The sequence below is a fragment of the Filicampus tigris genome, chromosome 6 (genome assembly GCF_054856515.1).
Source record: "Filicampus tigris isolate MCC_2025a chromosome 6, RoL_Ftig_1.0, whole genome shotgun sequence".
Classification (NCBI taxonomy): Eukaryota; Metazoa; Chordata; class Actinopteri; order Syngnathiformes; family Syngnathidae; genus Filicampus; species Filicampus tigris.
In genome coordinates, this window is record NC_141222.1 from 17,387,348 (window position 1) to 17,397,234 (window position 9,887).

At 40.6% G+C, this 9,887-nt stretch overlaps 2 protein-coding genes across 2 annotated transcripts; both read right to left on the reverse strand.

Annotated features, from left to right (window-relative positions):
* Positions 1-5,686: 5,686 nt before the first annotated feature.
* Positions 5,687-7,045, reverse strand: LOC147146039 (uncharacterized). Its single transcript, XM_086034324.1, has 3 exons — positions 6,946-7,045; positions 6,582-6,710; positions 5,687-6,084 (listed from the first exon to the last, which is right to left on the reverse strand). Exons 2-3 carry the CDS (start codon positions 6,613-6,615, stop codon positions 5,831-5,833), a joined length of 288 nt encoding a protein of 95 aa, XP_085890450.1. The 5' UTR covers positions 6,616-6,710; positions 6,946-7,045; the 3' UTR covers positions 5,687-5,830.
* A 657-nt stretch (positions 7,046-7,702) lies between these two features.
* On the reverse strand, positions 7,703-9,278 carry LOC147146040 (nephronectin-like). The gene is made up of 4 exons (XM_086032812.1): positions 9,163-9,278; positions 8,401-8,493; positions 8,191-8,313; positions 7,703-7,875 (listed from the first exon to the last, which is right to left on the reverse strand). Exons 1-4 carry the CDS (start codon positions 9,185-9,187, stop codon positions 7,703-7,705), a joined length of 414 nt encoding a protein of 137 aa, XP_085888938.1. The 5' UTR covers positions 9,188-9,278.
* Between the last annotated feature and the right edge of the window lie 609 nt (positions 9,279-9,887).

Below are 9,887 nucleotides of genomic sequence, written 5' to 3' on the forward strand. Positions count from 1 at the left end.
TATATGCAAGCCCATTAATTGAAGCAAGGACTGGTTGTCTAAAACTTTCACAAATATCAGAGGAGTTCATGATGGCGACTATATGCACCACTTGCAGATGCCCACAAGATGTCAGTGTTGTATCTGTCAAATCTGCTCCAAAAGGGAGACTTCTGATTTCGTCTTGTTGGCAAGCACCTGCTTGGACTCCGAACAAAAACACTGGAAAACCCAACACAGCTTGCCAAATGATGTAAACACTGCTGTCATTTCAATACCAATAAAAATGCTCAACGTGCATGCACGGAGGCCAAGTGAAGAGTCATATATCTGCTATCATGAAAACCTCAACAATGCAATGGTTTGGGGTTTTTGGTTGAAGTTGCGTAGTTCATTGTGGTCCAGCAATCACAGAACATATCAACAATAACGGTGTCTGTGTGTAAACACTCCCTGTCAGTCCGTGGATGATAAAGCAAACAATCCATGTGAGGAGGTTTGGAGCGTGCCGCTGTGATCAGGGTGGGCCAAAGTGCACATGAAGATAACGTAACACATGACCACCATGTCAACTCACCACAACCCCCAACCTCCACCCCACGAGTGAAAAGGAGTTGGCTGCAGTCAGAGGGTGTGATTTCGGGGCCCCGACAACCTTCCAGGAGGTTAGTGGCAAGCCAGCCAGCGAGTCTCTTTTTTTGACATTGCTGCCAGCATGGCCAGCCTGTGGGTGGGCACATGCAAATATGAAATCTCGTTTGACTTTGGTGTATCTGCTGGGACTTCAAGAAATTTAGCAAGATATTTAGCTTCAGAAAACAGGTGAGTCGTGATTGGTCGTTATCTGAGCCCTGAGCAACTATGAAGTGGCAAAATGGCCGCCTCCGGAGATGGCTAAAAACGGGTGGATTTTGCTGTTTAACTCATAAGTACAGTAATAAATACAATCCACGAATACAATATTAGTCAGAATGCCGTGTTTAGACTAGTGGAGGCGCATTGAACATATTTTTGTCAAGATTTTTTTGTGGTTGACTTCCGCTTTAAAGCGGAAAATCAACCCAAACATATTTTTTTCAAGAATATGTTCCCAGCAGGCCCACTAGTTGTACATCGCAAGACTTCAACAAATTTCATTTTCTGCTTCTGCTTCTTGACTTCCTCTTCCTGCCGCCTCTCCCTGTCCTTTCAGCTGTGTGAAGAGGGGAAGCCTGCTGTTCAACGTCTCCAAGGAAACAATATAAACCTGTTTTCTTGGCTTTGGGGGCACAAATGATCATGCCCCACCAACCCGGCCAACCAGCAAGTGTCCATGCTAAAAATTTTTTTCAGCTGTCATTTTAAAAAATAAATTCCATAGACAATTTCTTATCAAGTCTTGCGGCTGTGATTTTTTTCTTCTTGTTTTCCATCGGGCCAAAGACGGATCTCCTGGCAAGAGGAAAGTGGAAACGCAAGCTATTTCTTCCCTCGTAATTGGCGCACAAAAAGAAGAATAAAGTGCACTCCTTTGGTCGCTCTCACTTCCCTTCACCTTGTCCTGAGTGGGGCATTCCGCCGTAGCTTAAGCAGGGGGAAATCTTTCCTGCTTCATCCGGGATAATCCCATCCCCGAACAAGGCGGCGCGGCTCTCATATGAAGAACGATTTATTCGTGGTGAATTCCGGTCAGGTCAAGTCTACCTCTTTCATGTTTTTTTTTTCGTGCAGCTGTGGGGGGTAACTTATGTGTTCACTTCAAAGAAATCATGCGGATTGGAAACATGAATTAAGGTCACTGATAAACGGTAGCTTGATGTTTGAGTGTGTTTTTGGGGGCCTAGGGGGAGGAAGGGGTCACACAGGAGAGCGTGTGGAGCCCATATAATGTGATTTAAAAGTGACTCAGAGGGCATGGCCGCGTCTAAGATAACAGGAAGCTTTGATTATTCCCCCGTGACCAAAGTGACTGCTACTTTAAGCCCATTCATTTTCATTTATAAACAAATGAGACCTACTTTTGTCCCTTATACGTAATACAGAGCAGTGATTTAAGTCTCGTAATCCTATAGTAATGTTTTTGTCATGTCAACAGATTCATAAACCCGTTTTAAACTTAGACTAATGGGCGGTCACAATCGTGCCCTTCAAACTCTACCGCGCAACAAGTGACGATTCAAAGTAAAAACCGGACTAATATCGGCAATCTACGGTACCATTGAAATGTGTTGGAACTGGAATGTCACAGAATGTGTTTTGCTTTTTCTTGAGCTTTTTTGGTGTTGCAACCATAATAAGGTAATGGGAGTGCAGATATTAGCATAAAAACCGTGTTTCAGATTTTGTAGGGTAACCCAATTTTTCATTTAAGATATGGGGTTGTTTTGATTGCGCCCCACAAACTCTGCCCAGCAACAAGTGGTCATGCAAAAACATTTGAAAACCAGTGTAATAAATAATGAACTTTGGCTTCTCTCTCAACATAAATCTATCCAGTTTGACTTTTTTAATTAAGAAGTTAGTTAACATTTCAGTTTATTTCGGTGTTTAGTTTGAAAGTTTGAATGTAAACAAAAAAGTACGGTTTGTCTTGTGGTGAGTAACTCACGTTATTTAGTCAGCTGTATATCACCCCTGGTATGCAATAGTTTTTTTTTATCAATGTGATGCTAGCCGGTTCCATTTGGGCGAAGATCCCGACATTTGGAACATCATAGAAAAACAGTGAAAGTCCAATAGCGCCATTAATTTACGCTAAATAAAATATCGGCTTAGCATGACGCTAATAGAATACGCAGGTGGAAAGTACAAATAAAGGAGAAAAGTGATCTGTTGTAAACAGGCTGACAATTCACAACAACAGCAAAATTCCATATTTGCGACAAAGTTACAGCTAAAACACTGTAAAAAGTGCAAAACGGTTTAGCACAACGTAAAACCGACAAAAAAAAGGAGAAAGTTAGTGGAGCGCCTGTAACTGCGTGCCGATTCACCCTGTACATTTTGGTTGCTGTACATTTGAGTTATTTTAACATATCGCTGGCGTCGGGCCAAAGCCTCGTAAGTCACATTTTGGTGAATTTAATATTTTTTCAAAAATGTATACTATTGGTCAGTCCACACGTGTGGGTGTTATTTTGATTATTGACCAATCTGAAGTGTTGAAAATGGCTAGCACTCATGCACGATGCAACGCTAATGAAAAATTTATGAAAAAAAAAACCCATATATATATACATATATATATATATATATATATATACATATATATATATATATATATATATACATATGTACATATATATATACATATATATATATATATACATATGTACATATACATATATATATATATACATATGTACATATATATATATATATATATATATATATATATATATATATATATATGTATTTATTTGGATGTACAGTAATGTATGTTTTTTTCAATGTACATTTATTTTGGTGTGTATTTTTGATCGCTGAGCAGAAAATAACAAGAAGTTTCCAGCCCGCGGTGTAGCGCACTCACCACTTGTTGTCGAAGTGCTTTTTTTTTTTTCTTTTCCCTTCCCGGGTAAATAAAGTTTTCTGGTCAGAATTACACCCTGTCTTGGTGTGAGGTCCTTTTCAGCGAGGGAGGGGTGTGTGCGTGGGGGGGCTGCCTTGCTTGCTTTTATCTAAAATGTTTTCTATTTCTGCCTTTTGGAGAGACACTTTGGGCAGAAAGAAACCAGGTTTTTCCTGCTTTTTTCCGAGGGCGCGCTGGGGACTTTTCTCAGCATTGTGGTGAGATTTATTCGAGGAGGCTGCATTTTTCCTTGATTTGCCTCTTTGTTCTCAGTAAGTAGTTCCAGGTCTCCCCTCTGTCTCCCCCAGCCCCCCAACCCTGACTCACACACACATTTTCTGACTGTGCATGTGTATGTGTGAGGCGGGACACGTTGTGACACCTGCTGTTGGGATGAATAGGGTCAGTGGCAGGGCCCTCCAGCAGCTGCTTGTTCTCACCGCGAGACCCCCAACAAGCAGCAGAATGTGACGCCCCCTAGCAACAGCACCTCTCATTACACTTATTGTTGTTGTTATTATTATTATTATTATTATTACAGTGGACTCCTGATACTTGCGGTCCGGCACCTGCGGATTCAACCTACTTAAAAAAAAATTTTTGAACAGTTTTAAAATTTTAAAAGTTTTCTCTATTTTTTTCCTGTGTTTTTTTTGGTTTTGGTGGGGATCCAACCACCGTCTTTTGTGGAAAATGGTTATTGGAGGTTTATCTTCATTTTTTGGCGATTTTTTTTGTTTAAAATTTTTTTTTTCCAGTGCATTTATAACGGCCATCAATTAAACATGGATTTTCACTATTCATGGGCCAATCTGGTCCCTATCCCCCGCGAATAGTGGGGGTCCACTGTACATGCATTATTGTTGTTTTTAGTATTTTGATATTAGCAAATTTTAATCAGCGATGGCTTTGTGTTCCTTAATGTATTTTTGACGCTGATTTCCAAAATGTCTTTACTTTTTTTTTTTTACTAGAGGACATCAGTTGTTTTTTTTAATATATGTTTTAAATTTTTGTTTTAAAGTTTTACTTACAAAAGCTTGCACAATAAGATTTTAAAATGTGATGTAATTTACAGCTAAGACGTTTCAGAAAAAAAAATTCACTTGGAGCTGAACCTAACCATTAATTCCTAAATATTTCTAAATATATTATGAAAACCTGATGTGCTAGGGAGAAAATGAGGGTAGATTCAGAATTAGCACAAAAAAAATCATCTAGAAACTAATATCTCTGATTAAAAATATTTGTTGACGAGTGTTATTAATGTCACTTGCCACTGTATCTTCAAGGTACTCTAAGTAATTTAAATTTTTTTTCCCCTCCTCCGGAAGTTTACACGTTTTCTTGATTTTTGTCAAGTTGTTGCACCTCCCTCAAAGTGTCTTCTGGAAAGGAAACCCTAAAATTGACTCGGGATAAAACATGAAACAATCATTGCTGCTCTCCCGACACAGGAAGAGCTTTCCAGACGAAGATTCCCGGTTGGCGGCTGCTTCTGACCTGTCTACGCTCTGTCGCTGTCTTTCTTTCTTAGTCCAGCCGGCTTGCACCTGACTTCCGAAAACATGAACGCCTGTGGCTGAAGACGGCGAGGTATGAAAACATCAGTCCCCAGATTGATGTTTAAACCCTGACATAAAGATTGGTAGACTGGCTTCATGAATGTTTATAATTGAGAGATTAGGTTGTGGACATAATGAAAACAACATTTCCAGTGTATTGAAAACAGCACAAGGTGTGGCATTTCCACAAGCAATACTTTAGTTTTCATTCCTATATCCTTTACACATTTGTGCTTGAATTAATTTGGCCCAACTCAACTCAGCCTGCAGCTGAGAGGTTGCAGCCTCTTGATATGTCCAAATCTGCGCAGAGGCAGGTTAGCCCCGATGTTGGTAATTTTGTCGATGAACAGGCCAGTAGGTCTGTGAGAGGAAGGGCGGCGCCGGGGTGGGAGTGGTCATTGCCAACTTTGATCATAGCCAATCAAAATGGCTTCTTACATTATCTTTAAATCTTACATTCTCCTTGCACACGTAGGTCTCGACATGGCAGAAGACCCCCCCCCCCCCCCCCGAAGGCCTTCCCCCTTATTTTGACTTGATTTGTGTACTTTATCAAAAACGTGGTAAAACTGAAATCCTACAAGCAATACTATGAATTTAATTCTTTCAATTTTTCTTCTTTTGTAAAAGTGTGGCTAAAGTGATTTGGTGCCCTAAACGGTGAGCCGCCCCTGACATCACTGTTTTATCAAAATAGTCAAGAAGGTTTTGATATGAGTGCGGAGAAGTCCAGTCACATTTTGGGTTTTGACCTACGCTTGACAATATCGTGGATATCTGTAGAAGACGCCAAGTGAGGACCAGTCCTGATCCTTCTGGAGAGTTTGTAATTGACGAACAATGCAGGCTTGATGTTTCTGCCGGGGCAGCAGGTGTGTCCATCGCCCGTGTAGGCTTGCTGACACTGACAGGAGTAGGAACCGTCTGTGTTCACACAACGAGCATGACGGCTGCAACTGTGAGACCCGATCACACACTCATCCTTATCTGTGAGAAAGGGGGTCAGAAACATCAAGAGTCATACTGACAACAATAAACTTAGGAAGACAACATAAAGTGAGTCTTATAAAAAAAGAAAAGTAGCAAGTTGGGGGAACGAAGTCAGGTATTTATATTATTTAAATATTAAGTTATGCGGTTTAAGTCGCACGGTTCCGATTAGGAAGTCATATTTTCAGAAATTCAGAACCATAAATTCAGATTTGTATGTAAAAAAGTTCCAATGTTGAGAGAATCTAGTCATATATATATATATATATATATATATATATATATATATATATATATATATATATATATATATGTATACATATATATATATATACATATATATGTGTGTGTGTATATATACATATAGTGTTTATACAAATATGCATACGTATATATAGCCTACGTATACACACATATTTGAGTGTACGGCTCCTATATTGCAATCCACTAATTAGCATATTTCTTTAATCTGCAACTCGAATAAAAAGCCGCACCTCGGCATCGAACCGATCCGTGCAGCATGCCCATCACGAAGCCTTCAGGGCATACACACACGAAGCTGCCGAATGTATTCTTGCACGCCCGGCGCAGCGGGCAGGACACTCGGCGACACTCGTCCACATCTGCAAAACACACACATATTCAAGCTTAAAGCCGCGACCCAAATAGCAAACATTTGAATGTCGCTGGGGCTTGCCCTAAAACAACAATTAGCCACCCAAACGACTACCTTGACCGTGGAGGCGGCGCTTTGAAGCGAGAAGCGCTTTGAACAACAATCGCTGACCCAAAACACACAAACACACGTCCCCCTCGGGTCCACGATAAATCCCTCATGACGCCCCTTGACCCACTCACCCTCAAAGCCGAATTCCTGATGTTGACCCACCACAGTAAATAACGATGGTGATATACAGTACTTGACAAGGGGCTTAAAGGCACATTCGCAGGCATAGCCAAAAGCATTTTGTTAGCCTACAACAAAAAAGAAGAATCCAGTTGCCTCGATTGAACTTTTGACCTGGATCTACACATCATGAAAAAATAACTTTTATTATTATTATTTTTTTTAGCAAGCATGTTTTTTTTTTTTTTTTTTTTTAAATTGATATTGTGACAGTGAGGTAAGAATGGCTCAGGCAATTATTAGGATGAAGATTTGTGGAAAAGGGTGTTTACTGTTTTTATTTGCTATTATTATAGCACAATTTGAAAAGGTTTTGTGTGACTCCTGTTTCCTTTTATGGGCGCGAGACCGGGGGGTGGGACGTGACAGGTCAGGAGTTGTCTGTTGTGACAACAAGTCTTTCATTTTTACATTGGCTCATTCGAGACGTTTGAACAATCAGGGACATGACACTGATGGCTACCAGTTTCTTGGATCAAAATAATTATTACTTTCCTTTCATTTCCTTGCCCGGTTATACAAATTATCAGACTTTTTTTTTTCAAGATATTAGCCATCATATGCACAATTTAAGCAGCTGTTTGGCAAGTGAAAATTTCATCAAAAAAAGAGACCCTGGTCACAGTCTGAATATGAAGGAAGTCAGGCCTTAAAAGCGAAACCCGAGTTATACCCTAACAATACCTGCCGACCTGACTAGCTAACAGACTAGTCGTCTTGGTAAAGTTTTAGGACGACAAAGTCAAGAGTGAAATTTCTACCTTCACAGGTTGTTCTGTCCGCGGCCAGACGGAGGCCGGGCGGACACAGGCAGTGCACCGTTCCTCCTTGGCCGTTTGTGTTGCAGCCGAACTGGCAACGCAGGGGGATGCATGCGACTTCTGTAAGACACGTAAGCAATCACTCGTCAACGCCTACTGCACATAAACCACTGAAACAGAAGACACGAAACATGACTTTATTACATCCAAAATCCCACAGACAAAAAAAATTGAAGGATTTTGTAAGCAACGCGATGCATTTGTAGAACATGCAAAACACATACAGGGACGGGGACGGATTCGAAAACATGTCCTCCGCACTGTGAGGCGGACATGCTAACAGCATTTGGATTCAAGCTGGCGAATATAAATATCTACGCAAATGAATGAGGTGAAGAAATTTCTAGTTGCGAAAGTGTAGAAGTGAGGACTCACTGGTGCAGGTTTGTCCGTCTTTACTGAGAGCGTATCCAGGTTCACAGTAGCATCGGTAGCTACCGAGTGTGTTCATGCAACGCTGGGAACACGGCCGCGCAGAGAAACCGCACTCATTCACGTCTGGATATGAACAAATATTATGATCTAATTAATTAGCATTAGAGGATGGATTCATGTATTGTTTCAAAATTTGTCCTCCGGGTGTACCTTGGTCACAGAGTGGTCCTTTGTAGCCTGCGTAGCATAAACACTTGTCGGGTCCTACGCACTGTCCGTGTACACAAGACTGCTTGCACACCGCTGTGGAAAACAAGTGAGCCACTGAGAACTAAAGTGGACTAACTCCATTTTTGATAAGTGGCAGAAATAACAGACAGAAGGCAACTTTCAGATGAATACTGGTCTAAATCAAGGGTTAATTCCAGTTTTGACATTCACATGGAAGAAGGGGAAACATATAAGGAGTAGTAGAAGTAAAAGTAGTAGTAGTAGAAGTATTACAAGTTGAAGAAGAAGAAGAAAAGGTGGGCCAACATCATAGAGAGTGTGTGGTGTCGAGATAAATAGAAGACTCAAAAAGGAAGTGGCGCTTTAGTTTGGGTGTATGTGTGTGTTAGTATATGTGAATGTTATTTCTCATCTTGTCCATAGGTGTGATTGTGAGTGTGAATGGTAGTTCGTCTACAGTAAGTATGTGTGCCCTGCAGATGGATGGATCTTTCAAGAAATATTGATAGATTTGAAGGATATTTGAAGTTAGACCACTATTGCACTGTTTTGTGTTTTCAAAATCCCAGTTTGAAAAAGAAATGAAGGAATCTAGGGTTAACTACTGTAAAATAATCTACAAAATTCAGCCTCCCAGACTTTGATTTATGTTTTAGCAGGTAAATTCCATTTCAGCACTTGAGAGACAGTATCTTAATGCTCGTGCTAATCTGATAACCTCTGAACTGCGAATGGACTTACGTTGACAAAAGCCATTGACATTCATCCATCCTGGACAACAAAAAGTCACCAACCCGTAGCTGCACAGCCCCAACTGGTTCCGACCCAAAGGAGACGCTGTTGCCGCGTCCTTGTCTGACCTGCTGATGTTCAACACATTTACTCTTAAATAACATGTTCCATCTGAATAGAATCCCCATTAATAATGAAATACAGACACAATAGTGTGCATGTAAAGCATGTTAAATTTCATGGCATTCCACAGGGAAGTGCTCTCAGTCCCCTGACACAATTTACATTCACCGGAAGGGTAATTTTTTTCAAAACATTTGGAAGTAAGTTAACCAAGTCTCTCAAAAACAACATTTGGAGCTACTCAGTATTCTTTTTACTAGACAGTCCAATAACAAAACAAAAGCAACAACAAAAACTGTTGGACTTCTAACCAACCTAGTCCAACAAAAAACACAAATCACCAAATTAAAAACAACATATAACAATAATCTGGATTTTTTTTTTTTTACCTGAGTTGTTGATGCGTCAGGCAGATGGTCACGAGGAGAAGCATCACCACAAACTCTTGACATCCTAACGCACTCATTTTTTTTCCAGCGTTGCTTTGAACGCAAAACTTTATCAATATATTAGCAGCCGCAATCCATCAGTGTGCTCCGCCCCCAAAACCACACAACAAAAGTCCCTCCGCAAGGTCGTCCGTTGTCCACTGGGAAGGAGTGGTGGTGGCC